The sequence below is a fragment of the Ostrea edulis genome, chromosome 2, assembly GCF_947568905.1.
Source record: "Ostrea edulis chromosome 2, xbOstEdul1.1, whole genome shotgun sequence".
In the NCBI taxonomy this organism is placed as follows: Eukaryota; Metazoa; Mollusca; class Bivalvia; order Ostreida; family Ostreidae; genus Ostrea; species Ostrea edulis.
In genome coordinates, this window is record NC_079165.1 from 76,986,402 (window position 1) to 77,012,498 (window position 26,097).

The window sequence follows — 26,097 nt, forward strand, 5'->3', positions numbered from 1 at the left end:
TATGAAAATATTTAACTTTTTCTACTTTCCAACATGGAGAGATAACTATGACAGCCCCCCCCCCCCCCAATCTAATTTAAGCTCTACTGTAAATAGATCTGAACATCATCTACTCACTCTCTCAGCTATCTTTATTTCACTAAAACTTTGGCATTTTGTTTTCACAAAAGATTTAGTGCTGAAGATATTGACTTTTTGTGAAAATGAATGCATTAATGGATCGGATATACTGCAATAACTTGTTTTTGCCGCGGGTCTTCTAATTAACCTTACACAAACTCTCTCTCTCTCTCTCTCTCTCTCTCTCTCTCTCTCTCTCTCTCTCTCTCTCTCGTATTTTAGTCTTGACTAGTACGAATTTTTCAAGTACGACTTATGTGCACAGCTCTTCAGTACACGAAAAACCAATGAAATATAAATTTAGCGACGCCTAGTGGAAGAAGAGATGTCAGAAATAGAAAATGTTTAGTTTAGGTTAATTTGACTTCAAAATAAATTCTTTGCACGGAAAAGGCGTAAAATGGATGGAACAGATAAGGACGGCGCGCCTGTAATCGCTGGAACTAGCACGGACTCCATGTCTGAACCTTCATCCACAAACAGTTCTAAGGAATCTGTCTCGCCCTCCAAGTCTCTGTGTTCAACTTCCTCAAATTCCTCCGCGGAGCAGCCTGTTGCAGCAGAGCCAGCAAAGGTAACTTTATCTTAATGGACTCTGTAGCAAATAAAGCTTTATTTCAATGGGGTACACTCGTCCAATTTTGTATACATATGTATTACACAGGTCGGGAACACTTCCCCTATACAGCTATAGCCAGATAGCGAGATATTCTCGCTAAAACGCGAGTATCCCTCTCAAACGAGAGTAAATATATCCCGTACAACCGAGAAAAACCACCCATGGAGTACATATCTTCGTGTTTCACGTGAAAAGAAGAAAAAGTGCTAAAATGTCTGATACTTCTTCAAATATATTAATCGAAACAAAAACACTGAACGATGTGTATTGGATTTCAGACTGCTTCCCTCTTACGCAGCAACTTTGATATGCAATTTCTTGACTCTGTTGTCAATTTCATAGATACAATTCGCATCATGTTGAGTTGGTGTCACACTTTAATATTCAGCGTTTCACAGGATTTGCCATTTTCAATAAAGATGCCAAAACACCTGTTTATGGTAATGTTTACAGGAAGAGAGTAATTCAACAAACCAAAACGGGATTCGAACCCGGGCTCCCTGAATCTCTAGTCAGGTGCTCTACCAACTACAACTATTAAAGTTATCTGGAGCATATCTAATTGAAGACCTACGGGTAATTGAAGACATGTATACAAAAGTGTGGTCTATATACATCACAACTAATTTTTTTCTTATTAAGCATCTCTCAAATTAATCTCAGTGAAATTCATCAAAGCTGGATATTTGGACTTAGGCCTCTTCCGAATCTCAGACCAATGTCACACAAAGTGATTCGGGAAATTAAACTGAATTTCTTGCCCGCTTCAAATTTTTGCCTTAGACATCCTATTAACTCCCTATCACATTGAAACATGCATTTCTTACCTTTACAAGGTGTAAATCCCACAGTAAATAAAGTTGGCTATTTTCGAAGCCATTGCAAACGGCCACCATTTCATATTTACCTTCTCAACACTGAAGAGTTTTGATAGTTTAGGATGCCTTCAAATATATTGATTAAATATTGAGTTTTCTTTTTATTGCTTTTAATTTTTTTTAAATGCTTTGTACAAAGTAATTGTCAATCAGTAATCGAAAATAGCCAACTTTATTTACTGTGGGATTTACACCATGGTAAGAAATGCATGTCTCATTGTGATAGGGTGTTAATAAGGCGAAAAGTTGAAGCGAACAAGAAATTCAGTTTAACCCATTTTGATCGCAACAAGCGGCCAAAGTTCAGGCAAGATTTCCCGAATCACTTATGATATTTGGACTGAAGCCTCTTACAAATCTTGCTGAGATTACTCTGAAATATATATCATTAGCTGGAGAACTGTAGCTCTGTGTAAAAACATTGGGACAGATCAGAGAGCTACAGATCCACCCCTTACAAAATCCTTCGATTTTCAGCACAGAAAAAGAATGTGCATGGTTTAGGCCTTATATGGATACAAGTATAGAAGGAAAATATGTTTAGAATTTTTTAATATTAGATTTATGAGACGGTGATTCAAGAATACAATGATATAAGGCCTTTACAGTAGTACACATTTTTTCTGTGCTGAAAATTTAAGGTTTTTATGAGGGGTGGATCTGTAGCTCTCTGATCTGTCCCAATATTTTTTCCAGAGAGCTACAATTCTACAGCTAATATATAATAAATGCAATTAATTTTGATGGAAATAAGTTTTAAAGTGTATTTATAAAGCTTTGTATGGGGAGAATTTTTTTCTTTAAGATGACCTAGTGCAAGAACGATAACTCGCATAAATACATATTTCTACAAATCATTTCTTTTACTTTTTGATGTACAATTTTGAAATGTTTTTTTTCCTGATTTTTAACAAAGAAAATATAAAAGCAGGGATTTTTTGGGGGGTCTGTAGGGGGCCGAAATAAGGCCCCATTCCAAAGCTAAAAAGCAGGTATTTTCCCCAATTTTTGCTTTGAAATTCCCAAACAATGAAAAAAAATCAAGAAGGGTAGTCAAATTGTTCATAAATCTTCTTCACAGGCCCACAGATTACAATTTTTGCCTCAAAATTCTTCAGTAAATCAAATTTTTTGGTCTCTGCTTATTTGAATGAGGTAAGCTTTGACCAAATTGAAAGTCGGAAGGAGCCCAATTATACCTTAAAGCACATTGAATTGGGTTTTTCGCTATTTCTTTGTATGAAACATATTTCCCAATATCAAGTAAATGTCGCTATTTTTCCCAATAGGAAAGGCCCTGGCTCTTGAAATCAAGACCTTAAAAAAAAACTGAAAAGAAATGATTATCAATTGAACAGCTAATGTGTAGTTATGACATTTATGCGAGTTATCGTTCTTGCTCTGTAAGAGAGAAAAATAGTTCTCCCTACTGGGCTTTGGAAATATACTTTAAAACCTTTTTGTCAATTTTGTTTTGTTTATATTAGATATTTGAGAGATGCTTAATGAGAAAATCATATAAGTTTTGATGTATATAGCCTATATTTTTGTAAGTCTTCCGTAGGTCTTCAATTACCTGTAGATCTACAATTAGGCATGCAGAGCTATCTGGCCACCAGCTGAATGCTACATTTTTCCCTCCTTAAATGTCTTCACACTTGAAGACGTCAACCCAGGATCTTTATTCCCTGACAGGCATTTTCACCTGTCTGTTCCAGGGAGTGGACTAGACTACGACACCAAAAGTAACAGGAAGGGGGAAAATGCAATAGACCAGACTGGTATTCGAACCCAGCCCCCCTGAATCTCCAGTCAGGTGCTCTACCAACTGAGCTATCTGGCCACCGGCAATCGAACCCAGCTGACTGCTACATTCCTCCCTCCTTAAATGTCTTCGTCCTCAAATACAATCAGATTCTTTTTGCATCTGCCAGGACTTTCACCTGAAGTCCAGGGATGGTCAGTGACACCAAATGTAACAAAAGGGGAGAATCAAAATGCTACGAACTAGACCAGGATTCGAATCCGGACCCCCTAAATCTCTAGTCAGGTGCTCTCCCAACTGAGCTACCTGGCCACTTAGGTTTACATTTTCTCCCTTCCTGTTACACAGTTGCATATAAACTTAAATGGGGCCAATCTAGATTGCTTGATGTGTAGTGGGGGCTAATCTAGATTGCTTGATGTGTAGTGGGGGCTAATCTAGATTGCTTGTGTGGTGGGGGCTAATCTGGATTGCTTGTGTAGTGAACAAACATCATATGAAGTGCATGTGTATAATGCAAATTTCTTTATTATCCTTTGAAGCTCTAATCTTTTGGAATAGGGTGTTGTGTACAGCTATAAGTTAGTTATTTACAGCGTAAACGAAACATTAACTTACAGAAAACTATTTTCAGGTTTCATTTGAGTCTTCCAAAGTAGCAGCAAATGAAGAAATTCCATTGCTGCTTGGAGAAAAAGTGCAAGGAATAGGTATAGTACCAGAAATACAATTATTAATACATAATGACTGTCATTTTATCATGTTTACAGTGTAAAGATTGTAATCTAGACCCAGTTGCACAAAGGTGAGTTGAATTTGATTGTCAGTAAAGTTAACTAACTTTTGTTCAACTGGGTTCAGAAGAATAATTTTCAACATATTTGTTTCAGATGAAAATGTAACGTATCTTTGCCCTTACAACAGACCAATCAAAGGAACTCTTACAGTCACCAACTACAAGCTGTACTTTAATAGTGTGGAGCGGGTAGGTCAAAGAATGATTTTGTTTTTGTATTCAGCAGGTTATACTATGAATACTATTGTACATATATGTACTAGTATATATTATGAATACTATAGCACATATGTGTACTAGGGCCAAAATAAAAATATTGTTTGTTTCCCCTCGCCCGACCGAGTCTGAATATTCACACCGACCCATAAGTTTTTATTACGCCATTCTGGTGAAGTTTTTTTTTTTTAATTTTAAGAAAATTTCAAGGTCGTTTCTGGTGCAGATCAGTATTTTATAATGACAAAAATTTTCTATATCTTTGGTTTCGATCCAAAATTAGAAAATAATAATATGAATACAGGAGGTGTTCTGGTCCGAAATCTAGAAATTTCGCCGCCTCCAGCTGGAGGCGGCATTCTCTGGCCGATTTCAAATACTTACAAACCGAATTCAATTTTAAGCTCATGACTAATCAATAAAACGATTCTTCTTGTACTTACTAATATCGATTTTATGGGTTCTTTCATCACATAAACAGTCTCTTGAAAACATTTTATCAAACTGTCGAGCTTTGTTTTGAGTCATGAGACTCGTTTGCTCAAATGGCAGTGAAAATTCGGTTGACTACAATTGTTGGCTTCTGTTTAATATCAAATTTTGGATTGATATTTTCTTTTAATCGATATTAATAAGTACAAGAATCATGATTGTTTTATTGATTAGTTACAAGTGAGTTTAACATTGAATTCGGCTCGCAATTCGGACTAGTGATCTGCAAGATCGAGATGGAGAAATGTTGTCTATACGAGAAGCGAGGAAACAAGAGAATTCGGGGCATCCAGTGTGCAAGTTGTGTTCTTCAGTAGGGGAAAGTGTTGATATTTCAGACGGATGCGATATTTTTGACAGTCAATCTGAAGCATTCTCAATTTAACTTATTTCTGAACTAATGCTATATTTACAAACTGGAAAACACCTAATTATATGCACATGTGTAACTCAGCTCTGATTGGTTGATGTCAGCATCCATTTTGTTTGATCGGCAAAATCAAGTCCCGTTGAAACGTTTTCTGGTAAACTAGATCTACCGATATCATTTAAAAATATAATCAAAATCACTATCATATATAAATTAAGATAATGTGCAAAAAACAAAAGCACAAAATGTCAGTGAACCATAAATAAAAGACAGCAACCGACTTTACCAATTTTATAACACCATGTGTCCAAAACTAACACCATTGTCCATAGTTACAACATTCTCCCTAACTTTATTTAAGTGTTAGTATGTGGCATAAATAGCAGAGAAAATTCTGATGAAACCCAATGTTCGTCGAATCAACCAATATGTATACATGTAGTCCAATGCCTAAGTTTAGTGGTTAGATAATGAGCATTTCCAAAATACATGAAGTACTGTCCGAAATATCGACACCTTCCCTAATTGCAAAACGTGGCAATCAAAGCAGAATTTACACGAGAACTGACTATACGAGTTTGATGAGGAAACATGGATGATGTGCTTCACGACGTTTAATTGGTATCGGGCATTGTTAATGGTTATGGGAATTTCATAATAAATAAAATTCTGCTAGCTAAAAAAAAACTTTTTACCTACCTACCGACCTTCCTCTGAAATTTAGGGTCGGGAGAGGGGAAACAAACATATTTTTAAATGTGGCCTAGTACATACTATGAATACCATAGTACCTGCATGTACAGTCCCTGAAACGTTCTACTTTACCATTTTTCTGTTCGCTCACCGTTCATTCAGCGTGCGTTCACCGTTCTTTCAGCATGCGCTCTCCGTTCACAGTTTTGCGTTCACTGTGTGCTCACCGTTTGTTCACCGTTCACAAAGCATTCATCGTGCGCTCACTGTTCGTTCATCATTCAGTCTTTCCATTGTCATTCGGAACACCAAAGTGAAAGGACCAATCTTGATAGCAAGGCGAAAATGAAAATTGATCATGTGCGTAACAGTGGAAGGAGGCTTTCTTACTGTATCAGAAATTTAATTTTGAAATACAAAATGTCAGGATTATCCACTGTGAATGCCGAAAGGTTCATTTGAGCTTTAGTTAAAAAAAAATCTAAATGAGAGACGAATATCAGAGTTTGTCGTTATGAATTTAACCCAAGTACAAAAAATAAGGCAGTTTCAGGTATTGAAAACCTCTTTCCCGGTGTTGACGATTTAGCATTTACAAGTTCGGGCAAATGCACAAATTATTATAATTATTTTGCATTGCTTGACACGAGTTTTAAACAAGTTAACCAACCAACCCCCCCCCCCCCCCCTTACTTTGAAAAATAAAAACAAACAAACGATGCTACATAATGTACATTGTACCGTATGTACGTGTCAGAATGTCAAATTGATATAACTATTTTACGTCTATATTTATGTAAGACATTGTCAATGAACTGATATTTACTACTCTTGCCAAATTTGAAACTTTTGTAACATTTGTCCTTAGTGCAAACATGTAATTGTTTATCTTGTACGTTTCTGCATTAGCTTTTAAACATTATACAAATATTACTCAATCTAACTGCAATCTATGGTCACAATAATAATAAAAATAGTAAGTTTTGTACTTACATGTGCATAAATTCTAGGATTATTTCCTCGGGTCGATTTAGCTGCAACAATTGAATGACACAAAATGTAAGTAGGAATATTTAATACTGTTAGGAGTGTTGAGGTGTTGACACAGGGTATACCGTCCGTATTGTTTGTTTACTGCATCTACATGTATCTTGACTCCTTTCGGGGTTGTTTGTTAATTACAGGTATCCCAAACAATCGAGCTCGAGCTCGTAAAGTTTGAAGCCATACATGAACACCTGTTAATTATTGATGTCACTACACATGTAGACTATAGTGTTTTCTTTTTCACATTCATTGTATATATATTATACCCATGCATTAAATGTATCTGTACATATAATGGTATACACAATGTACATACGAAATTTGCTTTTGTTTGTGTATGACTGTTGCGTGTATTAATGTACAATTTGCGATAATTTCATGAAATATATACATGTATACTTGTACAAAAATATGTTACATTGAATATATCCAGAACTGTAAAATATGCTGTATCATGATTCCGGTTTATTTAATTTTTTATTAATTGATGAAATATGCATGTACATATGTATTTTAGTACTTGATTATGAAATAAGTAAAATTCCAGGGAAAAATCCTAAACATTCCAAGTAAATAGATCATTTTGTGTTCAGCGTGCGCTCTACGTTCACTCACCGTTCACTTTGCGCTCTGCGTTCGCTCACCGTTCACTAAATTGCGTTCACCGTTCACTCTGCGTTCATTCACCGTTCACTCACCGTGCGTTCACCGTTCGCTCACTGTTTAAGTGGGAAAGAAGAACGTTTCAGGGACTGTACTAGTTCATACTATGAATACTATAGTACTTACATGTACTAGTTCATACTATGAATACTATAGTACCTACATATACTAGTACATACTATGAATACTATAGTACCTACATGTACTAGTACATACTATGAATACTGTACTACATATACCTATATTTTTGAGTTCATCAGAAGAATTAATTCACAATTGCATCAAATGTCACTTATAGTGTCAATAATTGAGTCATGCTATATGTACACTGAACCTGATAAGGATAAAGTAAGCATAAGCTTATATATATAACAGGAATCTCCTTTTGTGCTGGATGTTCCTCTGGGTGTTATCAGTAAAATAGAGAAAATTGGGGGCGCAACAAGCCGAGGAGAGAATGCGTATGGAATCGACCTTCTGTGCAAGGTGAGAGATTGACCATCATTGTTTTATACAGAAATAAGAAGTGCTGCCATAAGGGCAAGCACAGCTACATACGTGGATCCAGAGGTTTTTTCCCAAGGGAGTGGGTTCCTATGCAAAATTTTCCAGGAAGTCCAACTTTTACAAGGAACTAACACACAATATTTTACCACTGAAAGTGCATGAAAATAGACAAATATATTCATTGTTTTCCCCAGACTTCTATGATTCCTTGTCAATTTCTCTATATGCAGGGTAAACAATACACTTCACATCAACCATCTTGCCCTGTGCCAAAGATGATAAATATTATTATACCCCCCGCAACAAGTTATGGGGGGGGGGGGGGTATACTGGAATCGGGTTGTTCGTCTGTCCGTCCGTCCGTCTGTAGACGCAATGGTTTCCGTGCTCTAAAGTATTATCCTTTCCACCTACCATCACCATATCATATATATGGACTACCCATGGGATGAAGATGTTCCCTATTGATTTTGGGGTCAAAAGGTCAAAGGTCAAGCACACTGGACATCGAAGTAGCAATATGGTTTCCGGGCTCTAAAGCGTTATCCTTTCCACCTACAGTCACCATATCGTACATATAGACTACCCATGGGATGAAGATGTTCCCTATTGATTTTGGGGTCAAAAGGTCAAAGGTCAAGTGCACTGGACATCGAAGTAGCAATATGGTTTCCGGGCTCTAAAGCGTTATCCTTTCCACCTACAGTCACCATATCATACATATGGACTACCCATGGGATGAAGATGTTCCCTATTGATTTTGGGGTCAAAAAGGTCAAAGGTCACGTGCATTGGACATCAAAGTAGCAATATGGTTTCCATTTAAATTCTTTAACGGGGTTTTTCATCGCACCCTTTGGGAGATTGGGGTAAGCGGGGGGTATTCTTAGTGAGCATTGCTCACAGTACCTCTTGTTATATTTTGTTATACATTTATAGCCCTTCTCATTTCCAATCAATATGTCACACTGCATTGTGCAGGGGTTCATAACATTAGGATGAAATTGAGGAATACGCTAAAGTTTATAGTCTCAGGTTAACAAGACATGACTTTGCAAGATTTTCTTCTAAAGCATAAAAAAAAAATATGGGGGTGTTTTTGCAGCTCAGATTTTTTTCTGGGTAATCTCTAGAGTTGGGCTCACTGTTAAGTATTTCATAAGATTTTATCAGAGACTGACAAAACAAAACTACCCATTTGTCCTCTGATGCTGTGGACCTGGAAATTTACATACAGGAATTATGCATGCCCAATGTGCAAGAAAAAGATTTAGCAAGATAATTCCCCAACATCAGTTGTTTTGTGTGGCAGTTTAACATATTGGCATTAAAATAATAACACACAAGCTAAATAAATGGCTATCAGATGTACATGGTGTATTTGTTAACAGCTTCCAGGATTTATATGTCTGAAGTCAATTAATTTTGATGAATTACGTTAATATATTACTTAGTTATTTTTATTATATCACAGTAACATATAATATTTTTATTATATCACAGTAACGTGTAATATTTTCATTATATCACAGTAAAGTGTAATATTTTTATTATATCAGTAATGTGTAATATTTTTATTATATCACAGTAATGTCTAATATTTTTATTATATCACAGTAATGTGTAATATTTTCATTATATCACAGTAACGTCTAATATTTTTATTATATCACAGTAACGTCTAATATTTTTATTATATCACAGTAATGTGTAATATTTTTATTATATCAGTAACGTGCAATATTTTTATTATATAACAGTAACATGTAATATTTTTATTATATCACAGTAAAGTGTAATATTTTTATTATATCACAGTAACGTGTAATATTTTTATTATATCACAGTAAAGTGTAATATTTTTATTATATCACAGTAAAGTGTAATATTTTTATTAGGTATATCACAGTAATGTGTAATACTTTTGATTGCTGCTCTGCAGGATGTCAGAAACATACGATTTGCCCACAGACAAGAAAACCACTCCAGGCGTCAGGTGTTTGAGAAAATTCAACAGTTTGCTTTCCCTGTCACAAACAAACAGGTATTCTGGAGTATCTTAGATTCATTTCAGTGATATAATGGCAATTCATAAACTCATTTTTCTATTTATTGTGTCATTGATGGGTGGAACGAAGCATTGAGTTACATATAAGTCGTTCTGATAAATGTTTGATTAACAGCAGTAAAGCTTTTTACTTCAATTTATTCTGAAAATGATTCTGTCTTCACAAAAGCACTAGCCTGTCACCCAAGGCTACTACAGTCCCTGAAATGTTCTACTGTGGGTTCACCATTTACAGTTTTGCGCTCACCGTGTGTTCACCGTTCACTGTCATTCGGAACACCAAAGTCAAAGGATCGATTTTCGTAGCAAGGCAAAAATGAAAAAGGAACGTGTGCGTAATAGTGAAAGTAAACTTTCTTATTATATCAGAAATTTAATTTATAAAGTACAAATATCAGGATTATCAACTGCGAAAATTCAAGGAAAACTGCAGACCACTAATCAATTTCAAAGAATAGAATAAATCATTGTTATTATCATTACAAAACACAAGTATTGTTTGGTTAAAAAGTTGGAGAAGCTCTGAATGAGAGAGAAATGCAAGAGCCTTCAGTTATGAATCTAACCCTTATACATATACATAATGAGGCAGTTTCAGTTAATAGATACCTCACCCCCACTCGAATTATCATTTTAACATTTTCAAGATTGGGCAAACGCACAATTTATTATATTTTATTTTGTCTCACTTGACATGCTCTTTGACAAGTATTTCTGATATTTTTACGCCTATATTTATGAGAGACATTGTCGACAAATGTTTTTATTCCTTTCCCCAAATTTGAAACTTTTGAATCGTTTGTCTCTGATATAAAGATGAAAAATTTCTCGTACATTTCTGCGCCACATATGATCTACGTATAGTTCAGTACAATAAACAATTTTATCTGCATTAAGAATATACAAATATTACACAATCTAAATGTAAATTAATGGTCACGCTATTTATTTTGTACATACGTACATTAATTCTGGGTTAATTTCCTCAGGTCGATATGCTATACATGTATAATGTATTTACAGTAAAGTGAATTATGCAAAGTTATGCAAAAAAATATGTGGGAATAAACCTTTTATACTATTTAGAAGCGTTCAGGTGTCAACACGAGATGCTTGTTCTACCTGTGTTGGTTGTTTAATGGATTTATCTTGACTCCTTTCAGGGATGGTTTTTAATATCGTGTAATCCAAACGACCACGCTCGTAAATTTTAAAGTCATGCATGTACACATATAAATTCTTAACGCTAATCTTTATTTCGCATGCATCATTTATACTCTTGTATTAAGAAATTAAATACTATGTATCTTATGTCAAAATATATAATTACATGCAGTATACCGAGATGACACACTAATATTCACGATCTATGTAAACGTCGAGATTTTTAAGTAAATATCATAAGATATATGTTTCTATTTTTCATGTATATATGTATCTGTATATGTAATACTGTAAACAATGTACATATGATCTTTTCTTTTGTTTGTGCTTGATTGCTACGTGAAATTTACGATCATTTTCATGAGAAATATACATCCAGTATATGCACAAAAATGACCAAACATGTATTCAAATATATATTTTCTACCTGATTATAAAGTAAGTACAATCCAAGGGAAAAATCTGAAATATACCAAATGAATAGACCATTTTGCGGTCACCATGCGCTCACCGTTCACTCTGTGTTCACCGGTCACCAAATTGCGTTCACCGTTCGCTCTGCATGCGCTCACCGTTCGCTCTGCGTGCATTCACCATTCGCTCACCATGCATTCACCGTTTAAGTTGGAAAGTAGAACGTTTCAGGGACTGTAGATGTGGGTCTGATTCAGTACAATTTACCTCAGTAATGAACTGACAGGCAAGTGAAAAATGATGAAAATGTATTGAAATAAAATTCTAGATTTTATTTGGGCAAGTTAGAATGTTCCTAAATAGGAAATGTCCATCTGGCTTGTGTTTCTAAAAGGTTTTTATAGAGACTGAAGTGTGTGTAAGGGAGATAATTTTGTAAAACAAGATCAGGGGGAGTGACATCTTTGGTTAATTTGCATAGGCATGATCAAAGAACAAATGATATTCATGAGATTGTAGATTACATTTTAATTAACATAAAATTATTTACGTCTTTCAGCAACTTTTTGCATTTGAATTTAAAGAAGACTACGGGATTGATGGCTGGAAAGTGTATAACCCTGAAGAAGAATACAAGCGACAGGTAGTGTTATTTGATACATGTATGCAGTTTTTACTAAAGATAGTAGTGTACATATCATGCATAAGAAAATTTTCTTATGTATGATATGTATTTTGAAATGCATCACTATTATTATCATGTATGCATTATATGAAATGGAAAAATGAATTTTTCTGATCTTTCTGATGTATGATATGCATTATGATTGTTATGATGTATGTTTGCATTATGAAATAAGTATTTTAAATAAAAGATAAAAAAAAAAAAGAAAAAAGATAGTAGTGTATACACAAGATTAATTAAGTAGTGTTTGCTAAAGATCAGGATAGGTAGTGTTTATTAAGATCATTTGTTCTATACAATGTAGTTTTACTTATTTCGGTGGGACATCACATTGTCAAAGAAATCCTGATTTTGATGTGTAAATTGATGGTTTATAACTACTCTCTACCAATTCTTTATGAGAAAAATATGTAATCTGGCAGCACCATGAAAACACTGAAATCAACATATAAGGAAACCAGTGCAGAAATGTGACTACCTTCCATTGCAGGTTTTTCCGTACACAGTAAACTTCTGTCTAATACTTTGTTTGTGTCTCTCAGGGTCTTCCTCCGGAGAGCTGGAGAATTACGAAAATCAACGAGAAGTACGAGTTATGTGACACATATCCCTCCGTGGTAACAAATTCTTATCTAACTTGTACTTAAACCTCCATATCACTGTTCAGGAGATGTGCAATACATTCTCAGTCTTCAATAAATCAAAGAATTCAACATTTTCTATTTTCCTTTTTACTCGTGTCACTGTTCAGGAGATGTACAATATACTCTCAGTCTTCTATGAATCAAGCAAAGTATTCAATATTTTGCAGCTTGTGGTTCCGGCGTCTGTGTCAGATGATGATCTCCGGCAAGTGGCTTCACATCGGTCCAGAAGCAGACTGCCAGTAAGTACTAGTTGTATTGTAGACACTATAGTACAGCTTTACTAGTTGTATTCGTATTTTACATTTATTATTAGAACATGTACAGTGTAGGTTGAATGTTGCATTGCTGTAAAGAACAAAAACAAATACTTGAGTTTGTATCATTTCGATCAAAAATATTATTTACAGACCAGGCCTGAAGACCATAAACTTGTATCTTGAGATTTATCTTGCACAGATGTTTAAAAAATGCTGGTTCATTAAAAAAAAAAAATTAAAGGCAAACAATACATGTGCTGAAAGTTTTACTTGTTGATGAAAATTATTTCAAAAGATTCAAAATTTAGACTTAGGTCTATTCTCAGTTTATGGTCTCGAGATCTGATTGGCAAATTCTGGTACCATGACCTTTGACCTATGACATAGAAATCAATATTGTACCATTTCTTCCCTTTTGTATCCCACAATATAATTTAGAAGATAATGTTTAAATGAATGTCTTTATTACTAAACGGAAATATGCGATTAAGATTTCTGATTGTGTAAAGCAATGATATTCTTTTAATTTTTAAGAAACTTGTAATAACAATATACATGCAGGCAAGCAAATATTAGTTTACACTCTGTTTCTGCTGAAGACAAAATATGATATGTGTTTGTCTTTTGATGAAAATATCAGGTGTTATCATGGATCCACCCCGAGAGTCAGGCTACAATAACTCGTTCTGCGCAGCCCTTAGTGGGCGGGGCTCCACTCCGAAGAAATCGACAAGATGAACATTACATACAGACCATTATGGATGCAAATGCACAGTCCCACAAGTTGTATATCATGGATGCTAGGCCTCTCGTCAATGCTTTAGCTAACATGGTAATTAGCCCATTTGTCCTATGCTTTAAATAACATGTTAACTAGCCCACTCTGTGTTACAATGTGTGAGTCTCTGTTCAATGTGTTAGATAACATGTTAACTAGCCCACTCTGTGTTGTAATGTGTGAGTCTGTTCAATGCTTTAGATAACATGTTAACTAGCCCACTCTGTGTTGTAATGTGTGAGTCTGTTCAATGTGTTAGATAACATGATAACTAGCCCACTCTGTGTTACAATGTGTGAGTCTCTGTTCAATGCTTTAGATGACATGTTAACTAGCCCACTCTGTGTTGTAATGTGTGAGTCTCTGTTCAATGCTTTAGATAACATGTTAACTAGCCCACTCTGTGTTGTAATGTGTGAGTTTCTGTTCAATGTGTTAGATAACATGTTAACTAGCCCGCTCAGTGTTACAATGTGTGAGTCTGTGTTCAATGTGTTAGATAACATGTTAACTAGCCCACTCTGTGTTGTAATGTGTGAGTCTGTTCAATGCGTTAGATAACATGTTAACTAGCCCACTCTGTGTTGTAATGTGTGAGTCTCTGTTCAATGCTTTAGATAACATGTTAACTAGCCCACTCTGTGTTACAATGTGTGAGTCTCTGTTCAATGCTTTAGATGACATGTTAACTAGCCCACTCTGTGTTGTAATGTGTGAGTCTCTGTTCAATGCGTTAGATGACATGTTAACTAGCCCACTCTGTGTTGTAATGTGTGAGTCTCTGTTCAATGCGTTAGATAACATGTTAATTAGCCCACTCTGTGTTACAATGTGTGAGTCTCTGTTCAATGCTTTAGATAACATGTTAACTAGCCAGCTCTGTGTTACAATGTGTGAGTCTCTGTTCAGTGCTTTAAATAACATGTTAACTAGCCCACTCTGTGTTGTAATGTGTGAGTCTGTTCAATGCTTTAGATAACATGTTAACTAGCCCACTCTGTGTTACAATGTGTGAGTCTGTTCAATGCGTTAGATAACATGTTAACTAGCCCACTCTGTGTTACAATGTGTGAGTCTCTCTTCAATGCGTTAGATAACATGTTAACTAGCCCACTCTGTGTTGTAATGTGTGAGTCTCTCTTCAATGCGTTAGATAACATGTTAACTAGCCCACTCTGTGTTGTAATGTGTGAGTCTGTTCAATGTGTTAGATAACATGTTAACTAGCCCACTCTGTGTTACAATATGTGAGTCTGTTCAATGTGTTAGATAACATGTTAACTAGCCCACTCTGTGTTACAATATTTGAGTCTGTTCAATGCGTTAGATAACATGTTAACTAGCCCACTCTGTGTTACAATGTGTGAGTCTCTGTTCAATGCTTTAGATAACATGTTAACTAGCCCACTCTGTGTTGTAATGTGTGAGTCTCTGTACAATGTGTTAGATAACATGTTAACTAGCCCACTCTGTGTTGTAATGTGTGAGTCTCTGTTCAATGCTTTAGATAACATGTTAACTAGCCCACTCTGTGTTGTAATGTGTGAGTCTCTGTTCAATGCTTTAGATAACATGTTAACTAGCCCACTCTGTGTTGTAATGTGTGAGTCTCTGTTCAATGCTTTAGATAACATGTTAACTAGCCCACTCTGTGTTGTAATGTGTGAGTCTCTGTTCAATGCTTTAGATAACATGTTAACTAGCCCACTCTGTGTTACAATGTGTGAGTCTCTGTTCAATGCTTTAGATGACATGTTAACTAGCCCACTCTGTGTTGTAATGTGTGAGTCTCTGTTCAATGCGTTAGATAACATGTTAACTAGCCCACTCCGTGTTGTAATGTGTGAGTCTCTGTTCAATGCGTTAGATAACATGTTAATTAGCCCACTCTGTGTTACAATGTGTGAGTCTCTGTTCAATGCTTTAGATAACATGTTAACTAGCCCGCTCTGTGTTACAATGTGTGAGTCTCTGTTCAGTGCTTTAAATAACATGTTAACTAGCCCACTCTGTGTTGTAATGTGTGAGTCTGTTCAATGCTTTAGATAACATGTTAACTAGCCCACTCTGTGTTACAATGTGTGAGTCTGTTCAATGCGTTAGATAACATGTTAACTAGCCCACTCTGTGTTACAATGTGTGAGTCTCTCTTCAATGCGTTAGATAACATGTTAACTAGCCCACTCTGTGTTGTAATGTGTGAGTCTGTTCAATGTGTTAGATAACATGTTAACTAGCCCACTCTGTGTTACAATATGTGAGTCTGTTCAATGTGTTAGATAACATGTTAACTAGCCCACTTTGTGTTGTAATGTGTGAGTCTGTTCAATGTGTTAGATAACATGTTAACTAGCCCACTCTGTGTTACAATATGTGAGTCTGTTCAGTGTGTTAGATAACATGTTAACTAGCCCACTCTGTGTTACAATATGTGAGTCTGTTCAATGTGTTAGATAACATGTTAACTAGCCCACTCTGTGTTGTAATGTGTGAGTCTGTTCAATGTGTTAGATAACATGTTAACTAGCCCACTCTGTGTTGTAATGTGTGAGTCTGTTCAATGTGTTAGATAACATATTAACTAGCCCATTCTGTGTTACAATGTGTGAGTCTCTGTTCAATGTGTTAGATAACATGTTAACTAGCCCACTCTGTGTTACAATGTGTGAGTCTCTGTACAATGCTTTAGATAACATGTTAACTAGCCCATTCTGTGTTGTAATGTGTGAGTCTCTGTTCAGTGCTTTAGATAACATGTTAACTAGCCCACTCTGTGTTACAATGTGTGAGTCTCTGTTCAATGCTTTAAATAACATGTTAACTAGCCCACTCTGTGTTGTAATGTGTGAGTCTCTGTTCAATGCTTTTGATAACATGATAACTAGCCCACTCTGTGTTGTAATGTGTGAGTCTCTGTACAATGCTTTAGATAACATGTTAACTAGCCCACTTGTCCAATGCTTTAGGTAAGTCATGGTAATTAGCCCACTCAATGTGGTAATGGTTGAGTGTGCAAAAAATAAAATTCATTTTCAGATTATTCTGCTTCCTTGTTCCAGAATTTGAAAATTTTCATACCAGTTGCATTGTTAGTTTCGACATGAAAGATGTATCAAATTCTATGTCAACCAATTTTAGGCCAAAGGCGGGGGCTATGAGAGGGAGGAGTGGTATACTAATGCTGAGATTGCTTTCTTAGACATCCACAACATTCATGTGATGAAAGACAGGTAAATACATACACAGACAGGTATTTGTGACCGCGTACATAGCGTAAATTAATACCACACGGAAAAAAGTACTTCTACAGTATATACACACACAGACAGATAAATATGTACACAGGCAGATAAATATGTACACAGACAGATATATACATACACATACAGGTAAATACATACACAGACAGGTAAATATGCACACAGACAGGTAAATATGTACACAGACAGATAAATATGTACACAGAGAGGTAAATACATACACAGACAGGTAAATACACACACAGGCAGGTAATTACATACACAGACAGGTATATACATACACAGACAGGTATATACATACACAGACAGGTAAATATGTACACAGACAGGTATATACATACACAGACAGGTAAATGCATACACAGACAGGTAAATACGTACACAGACAGGTAAATATGTACACAGACAGGTAAATACATACACAGACAGGTATATACATACACAGACAGGTAGATACGTACACAGACAGGTAAATATGTACACAGACAGGTAATACATACACAGACAGGTAAATACGTACACAGACAGGTAAATATGTACACAGACAGGTATATACGTACACAGACAGGTAAATACATACACAGACAGGTATATACATACACAGACAGGTAAATGCGTACACAGACAGGTAAATACGTACACAGACAGGTAAATATGTACACAGACAGGTAAATGCATATACAGACAGGTAAATACGTACACAGACAGATATATACATACACAGACAGGTAAATACATACACAGACAGGTAAATACGTACACAGACAGGTAAATTCATACACAGACAGGTAAATGCGTACACAGACAGATAAATACGTACACAGACAGGTAAATACATACACAGACAGGTAAATAATACAAAGACAGGTAAATACATACACAGACAGGTTAATATGTACACAGACAGGTAAATATGTAAACAGACAAGTAATACATACACAGACAGGTAAATGCATACACAGACAGGTAAATACGTACACAGACAGGTAAATACGTACACAAACAGGTAAATACATACAGAGACAGGTAAATACGTACACAGACAGGTAAATACGTACACAGACAGGTAAATGCATACACAGACAGGTAAATACGTACACAGACAGGTAAATATGTACACAGACAGGTAAATACATACACAGACAGGTAAATACGTACACAGATAGGTAAATATGTACACAGACAGGTAAATATGTACAAAGACAGGTATATACATATACAGACAGGTAAATACATACACAGACAGGTATATACATACACAGACAGGTAAATGCGTACACAGACAAGTAAATACGTACACAGACAGGTAAATATGTACACAGACAGGTAATACATACACAGACAGGTAAATACATACACAGACAGGTATATACATACACAGACAGGTAAATATGTACACAGACAGGTAAATATGTACACAGACAGGTAAATATGTACACAGACAGGTAAATACATACACAGACAGGTAATACATACACAGACAGGTAATTACATACACAGACACAGACAGGTAATACATACACAGACAGGTAATTACATACACAGACAGGTAAATACATATGCAGACAGGTAGATACATACACAGACAGGTATATACATACACAGACAGGTAAATACATACACAGACAGGTAATACATACACAGACAGGTAAATACATACACAGACAGGTAATTACATACGCAGACAGGTAAATACATACGCAGACAGGTAAATACATACGCAGACAGGTAAATACATACACAGACAGGTAATACATACACAGACAGGTAAATACATACACAGACAGGTAAATACATACACAGACAGGTAATACATACACAGACAGGTAATTACATACACAGACAGGTAATTACATACACAGACAGGTAATACATACACAGACAGGTAATTACATACACAGACAGGTATATACATACACAGACAGGTATATACATACACAGACAGGTATATACAATGCTGTACACAGCATTAATGTTATGAAGGACAGGTAAATATATCTCGTATTGAAAGTAAATGTACCTTTTGTTTATATATATTTACATTAAACGATGGTTTGTCATTAACAAACCTTAGCTATTATTTCTCGATAAAATATTGATCCATCAACTTAACATTCAAAACTTGTATTTTACAAAATATAGATAATAGAGATAAATGTCTCTGTTGTTTGTATTATAGGATATAAAACATTGGAGGTGTTTGGGGTAATTTTTGTATGATTGCCATTTAAATCTAGGTACTGACACATCCTTTTCTTGTTTTTCTTTAGTTTGAGAAAACTTAGAGAAATTGTTTTCCCAACAATTGATGACAGTAAATGGTTGTCCAATATTGAGGCCACACATTGGTTGGACCACATCAAGGTTCGATTCAACATTTTTCATGTCAAATTATAGATCAGAATTTATTTTTTAAGGATGTGATAATTAAAGTAATTCCACCCTCCTGTGATGTCATCAGATTTTGCAAAATCAAAGATTTATTTAGATTTATGCATGATAGGAACATAAATTTTGTTAGAGTCTTTTCCGATAGTTATTGTAAAAAATCTTGTTAGAAATAAACTATTTCAAAAGTCTAAGTTAAAGATGAATAATCAATGATACGATTTAAAATATTGAATCCAAGGGCAATAACTCTGTTTTTATTGATTTCTCTATCAAGTCTATTATGTGATAGATTTCCTTTATTTTTACAGACATTTTGTATATTTTTGTGAAGTAACAGTTTCCTGAAATTGTTATGAATGCTACTATATCATCATAATCAGTTTTTATGAGATTTTGATAATGCTAAAAAGGAAAATTGCAATTTTCTTTCGTTGATATATGATTCTGTTTATGTATGTCTCACATCTTAAAAAGTGATTACCGTATGTCCTATATGTTATAGTTGATAATTTGTTAGTATTAACTCTAATGAATGGAAATAAATACACTTTTAAAACTTGTATCAGATAAAACTGCAAGTATGGAGTTACCTTAAGAGGCATGTTTGGTCTAGTTCGCCAAAATCGTAAAGCGCCTTGCTGAATAAGACGTGCTGCTTAGTTGATGTAAACAATATGGCGACAGAAACAGTTCTTGTCAGCATTGAGATTATTTTTAACTCAAAACAGATTGTTCCATGGACAATTATACCGGTAGACTCGTCCTTGACAGTTGATATGCTTTGCAAGAAACTTCTGGACAATGAATTTAAAGAAATTGAAACCGTGAAGGAATAAATTGATGAAAACAAGGCCAAGTTGAAGTATGACGTTTTCGTAGGTCTAAACAAAACGGCTGACAGCGATAAGATTTTTTCAACAGTGAAAATTTCTGAAGTGGTTTAACTTTTTGTAAGATATTTAATTTGTAAATCTCTAACTTTCTTCACAACACAAAAAAAAAAAAAACCATGGACAAAAAATCCCTACCCATTTATGACATGGAGATAAACTGAAAAACTAAACCCCCTACCTACCTACCCATTTTTTGAAAAATAATTGTCTGACAACCAGAGAATCGATTTGATGTGGCCTTAATATGTTTCTAAGAATTTGAAATTTTTATTAGATATTTGACGTTTGTGTATGGTTTTAGGCAATGCCAAATTAAATTCTATATTCTATATAAGATTTTATAAAGATACATAAGAGGGAGGGAAAATAATTTTATACACTATCTGAAAACGTTTTGGGTGTACCCAACTACCAAGCAAACAAAAGATGAAAATACAAATGTAGCTCTGTTGATGTTGATCAAAAAATCCTAGAAAGATTATTCAAAAGATTTAAAGCTTTCAAACTGAAGAATGAAAAAATATTTTAGATTTAAATTGTTTAGAAATCTATGTATGTTGTTGACATGAAATGTAGAATTTATTTTGGTCGGTTTGAGTTAAAATCAATTCTGAACTTGAGATTTACATATATAATTGTACATCATCCATTATATCAAACCACAAACTACTGTTTTGTATAAGGGGTTATTTCAAAAAGAAGGGAGCTTTTAAGGGCCCTTTTCCTACCTTCACCCCCCCCCCCCTCTCTCTCTCTCTCTCTCTCTCAACTCACAGATATTTTTTTTTTTTTGTTTACAGCAAATTTTAGCAGGTGCCCTGCGGATTGCAGATAAAGTGGAGAGTGCCAAAACTTCTGTCCTGGTTCACTGTAGTGACGGCTGGGACAGAACAGCTCAGGTACATAGGGGGCTTATATAGGCAGAACTAGGCATAAACTCAAAGTCAAACAATTGTGTGGAATACATGAGGGAATGAACTGCAACATATCATGCTCTGTTTATTCTAACTTCATGTATGTTCATTCAAGCTGGGTTTGGCCGTACAGTAATTTATCCTCAGTTTGATTTTACAGTTGACTGAGTTGCTAGTACAGTAATTGATACTCAGTTTGATTTTACAGTTGATTGAGTTGCTAGTACAGTAATTGATCCTCAGTTTGATGTTACCGTTGACTGAGTTGCTAGTACAGTAATTGATCCTCAGTTTGATTTTACAGTTGACTGAGTTGCTAGTACAGTAATTGATCCTCAGTTTGATGTTACCGTTGATTGGGTTTGCCCATACAGTAATTGATCCTCAGTTTGATGTTACAGTTGATTGGGTTTGCCCGTACAGTAATTGATCCTCAGTTTGATGTTACAGTTGACTGAGTTGCTAGTGCAGTAATTGATCCTCAGTTTGATGTTACCGTTGACTGAGTTGCTAGTACAGTAATTGATCCTCAGTTTGATGTTACAGTTGATTGAGTTGCTAGTACAGTAATTGATACTCAGTTTGATGTTACTGTTGACTGAGTTGCTAGTACAGTAATTGATCCTCAGTTTGATGTTACAGTTGACTGAGTTGCTAGTACAGTAATTGATCCTCAGTTTGATGTTACAGTTGATTGGGTTTGCCCGTACAATAATTGATCCTCAGTTTGATGTTACTGTTGACTGAGTTGCTAGTACAGTAATTGATACTCAGTTTGATGTTACTGTTGACTGAGTTGCTAGTACAGTAATTGATCCTCAGTTTAATTTTACAGTTGACTGAGTTACTAGTACAGTAATTATCCTCAGTTTGATGTTACAGTTGATTGGGTTTGCCCGTACAGTAATTGATCCTCAGTTTGATGTTACCGTTGACTGAGTTGCTAGTACAGTAATTGATCCTCAGTTTGATTTTACAGTTGACCGAGTTGCTAGTACAGTAATTGATACTCATGCAGTTTGATGTTACCGTTGACTGAGTTGCTAGTACAGTAATTGATCCTCAGTTTGATTTTACAGTTGACCGAGTTGCTAGTACAGTAATTGATACTCATGCAGTTTGATGTTACAGTTGACTGAGTTGCTAGTAGAGTAATTGATCCTCAGTTTGATGTTACTGTTGACCGAGTTGCTAGTACAGTAATTGATACTCAGTTTGATGTTACTGTTGACTGAGTTGCTAGTACAGTAATTGATCCTCAGTTTGATGTTACCGTTGACTGAGTTGCTAGTACAGTAATTATCCTCAGTTTAATTTTACAGTTGACTGAGTTGCTAGTACAGTAATTGATCCTCCGTTTGATTTTACAGTTGATTGGGTTGCTAGTACAGTAATTGATCCTCAGTTTGATGTTACAGTTGACTGAGTTGCTAGTACAGTAATTGATACTCAGTTTGATTTTATAGTTGACTGAGTTGCTAGTACAGTAATTGATACTCAGTTTGATTTTATAGTTGATTGGGTTGCTAGTACAGTAATTGATCCTCAGTTTGATGTTACAGTTGACTGAGTTGCTAGTACAGTAATTGATACTCAGTTTGATTTTACAGTTGGCTGAGTTGCTAGTACAGTAATTGATCCTCAGTTTGATGTTACCGTTGACTGAGTTGCTAGTACAGTAATTATCCTCAGTTTGATTTTACAGTTGACTGGGTTGGCTTCTCTGATGCTGGATCCCTACTATAGAACCATTCAAGGCTTTGAGGTGCTGATTGAGAAAGAATGGTTGAGTTTTGGCCACAAGTTCGCCCAGCGTATTGGACACGGAGAGGACCGGCACTCGGACACGGACCGCTCCCCTGTGTTTCTACAATTCATAGATTGTGTGTGGCAAATGACACGACAGGTGGGTAGACGGTGTGTCGTGTATTTCATCTCGTGAACTGTGTGTTGCATATCTCATCTCGTAGACAGTGTGTCATGTATCTCATCTCGTGCACGATGTGTCAATATCTCATCTTGCGGACCGTGTGTCACATGTCTCATAAATGTGTACAAATGAAAAGTTTATGAAATACAAATAAGACTTATTCGATAGCAATTTTAATTCATAATGTGGGCACTAAACATGTAGGTCCTGATGAATATTAAACTTTGTGAGCTGTATGGTTAATGCAGATGTAAACTTTGATGAATATGTGACTGAATTACTTTACGATTAGATTTCTTGGAGAGATTTTGTACCATGTTTTATTTCAGTGGACTCTTTATACATCAGGAATTTGTTTTGTTTTGACAGTTTCCAAATGCTTTTGAATTTAATGAGCATTTCCTGATCACCATCATTGACAATGCCTACAGCTGCCTGTTTGGGACTTTCCTGTGTAACTGTGAACAACAAAGAACAGAGAAGGTTAGATTAAATATCGTCTGTTCAAATCTCACTCGTTCAGATTAAATATCGTCTGTTTAAATCTCACTCGTTCAGATTAAATATCGTCACAGAAACCCTACAGATGGCCCATATTGGGGGGTATCTTGATCATTCTTAATTTGGTTGTACATGTACACAAATCTACTTGGATTTATTCATTCTCTCAAAACATGGATATTGTACTACTACACCCAGGACACCAGGAAGTGCCCGGAAACACCGGGTAATATTATATTTAGGAAATTATTATACAGTGGAACCCCGTTATTACGTTTTCCATTTTGTCACGATAAAATAACGTAATACCGGGGGCAACGTAATAAACGTTCCCAGTTAAATCCATTAAAAATATCATTTGAAAATTGTATATCGTCCGTTGGTACTCCGTGAAGGGGTGTGTGAATATATCTTTACTGTTTCTTTGTTTAAAAGACTATGATACTTTGTTTTATTTACATCTTATCTTTAATGTCCGTAATTCTTCATGTTCTCATCCCTTTTCTTTATTTCGGTGTAGGATACATAAGGATGTTTTGATAAACGTTGCTTTTTCTGCATTCGTTTGGACCGCCATTTTGTTCAACTTTAAAACAATGCGTTCATGTAAATTTCTCTCAATAACTCGTTCCGGTTCGTATTCAACATTCGTATTAAAAAATAACAAAACATCGTTTTTATTAAGTTCTCTAATTACACAATACACAACACAATAAAAAAAAATCCCACCCAAAAAACAACAAAACTATAGACACAAAACGCACACGATACCCAACACTTGCACACTTCTCACCAACGATAAACATGCACGGAGAACAATTTAAGCGCAATCCACATAAAAAAAAATATATAATGATGCACGAAGATTTCATTTATAATGCTAAATGATGGCACTAAAATCACGTGCGCATCAAGGGATTTTAAAATATTCACTGAGGTAAATGCCGTGCACAAATCGGCCGATAGATTGGTGTATGTATGGACGAGATTTACGAACACCCAAGCTGCATGTCCAAACAACGAACAATTTTTTTAATTGAACACCTTTAGTCACCTATGTCCAAGCAATTACCCAAGCGGTTGTAACATTGCTACGATAAATTTTGTCTTTCTTGTTTGGTACCAAAGCTGTCCGTGAACAGAGTTTTAATAGCGAAGGTAATCACACTATGCTGAACACGCAGGTGGTTGAGAAATTATTTCTTTGATTATCAAAATATGAAAAATGAAGTAAATTTCATAGAGTACAATTTCTAAATAAACATTATTTAATTGTTTATCACTGGCTTCTATACGGGGTATTCACCTGTATTGATGTCGCTAGATCTATCGAAGCGTGATCAGTCAAGCGTCTCTAATCCCCAAACAGACCAGGAAATTTACGTGGTGACTGCCTCAGGCAGTCAAGGTGTGAATGGCTTATTATTTTGAGAATCACTATTGAATAATTAGGGGTTTATTACGTTTTTGTCGGAATATTTACAACGTAATACCGAGTCCCGGCATTTTAGGACAACGTAATAACGAGGTCTATTTTATATAGGTTTGTTAAGAAATGGTTTTGTGCTTTGAAATTCCAACGTAATATGCGGACTAACGTAATAAAGGGGGAACGTAATAACGGGGTTCCACTGTATACATATAACAGTTCAATTAGAAGTTTTAAAAAGCAGAGGTTTAGAAATGGGCTAAACTGGTTAGCTGCAATACAAAAATATGACTAAGTTTGAAGGTTTACGGGAAATAGAAGTGCGGTATGCATGTAGGTAGACATTTTTTAATTTTTTTTTTTTTTGCACAAATCAAGACACTAAGCATAATTTTTGATAACCTGAGAAGTTTCCTGTGTATATCATAAAAATATACACAACAGCCGATCTCTAGGCCAGGTAAATTCCAGGTAAATCATTATTACAAACAAAATTACTGTTTCCTGTGTTTTTATTATGTGTGGTATGGTATAGACCATTACAACTATTATTACAGATAAAATTACCGATTCCTGTGTTTTCTCGTCGCTCAGATTACA

At 35.3% G+C, this 26,097-nt stretch overlaps 1 protein-coding gene and 1 non-coding gene across 2 annotated transcripts in view; one reads left to right on the forward strand and one right to left on the reverse strand.

Annotated features, from left to right (window-relative positions):
• The first annotated feature begins 401 nt into the window (after window positions 1-401).
• LOC125678203 (myotubularin-related protein 2-like) overlaps window positions 402-26,097 on the forward strand; it is a 28,701-nt gene continuing 3,005 nt past the window's right edge. The window contains exons 1-14 of the mRNA XM_048916449.2: window positions 402-694; window positions 4,017-4,092; window positions 4,273-4,367; window positions 8,035-8,145; window positions 10,109-10,210; window positions 12,372-12,455; window positions 13,040-13,114; window positions 13,309-13,383; window positions 14,042-14,233; window positions 17,318-17,409; window positions 19,710-19,803; window positions 21,524-21,622; window positions 23,343-23,543; window positions 23,937-24,050. Of these exons, the coding sequence (XP_048772406.2) occupies window positions 521-694; window positions 4,017-4,092; window positions 4,273-4,367; window positions 8,035-8,145; window positions 10,109-10,210; window positions 12,372-12,455; window positions 13,040-13,114; window positions 13,309-13,383; window positions 14,042-14,233; window positions 17,318-17,409; window positions 19,710-19,803; window positions 21,524-21,622; window positions 23,343-23,543; window positions 23,937-24,050 (1,584 nt within the window). The 5' untranslated portion in view covers window positions 402-520. The remainder of the gene's footprint in view (window positions 695-4,016; window positions 4,093-4,272; window positions 4,368-8,034; window positions 8,146-10,108; window positions 10,211-12,371; window positions 12,456-13,039; window positions 13,115-13,308; window positions 13,384-14,041; window positions 14,234-17,317; window positions 17,410-19,709; window positions 19,804-21,523; window positions 21,623-23,342; window positions 23,544-23,936; window positions 24,051-26,097) is intronic.
• On the reverse strand, window positions 3,388-3,460 carry Trnas-gga (transfer RNA serine (anticodon GGA)). The gene has a single exon. It is a non-coding gene; the product is annotated as a tRNA-Ser (tRNA).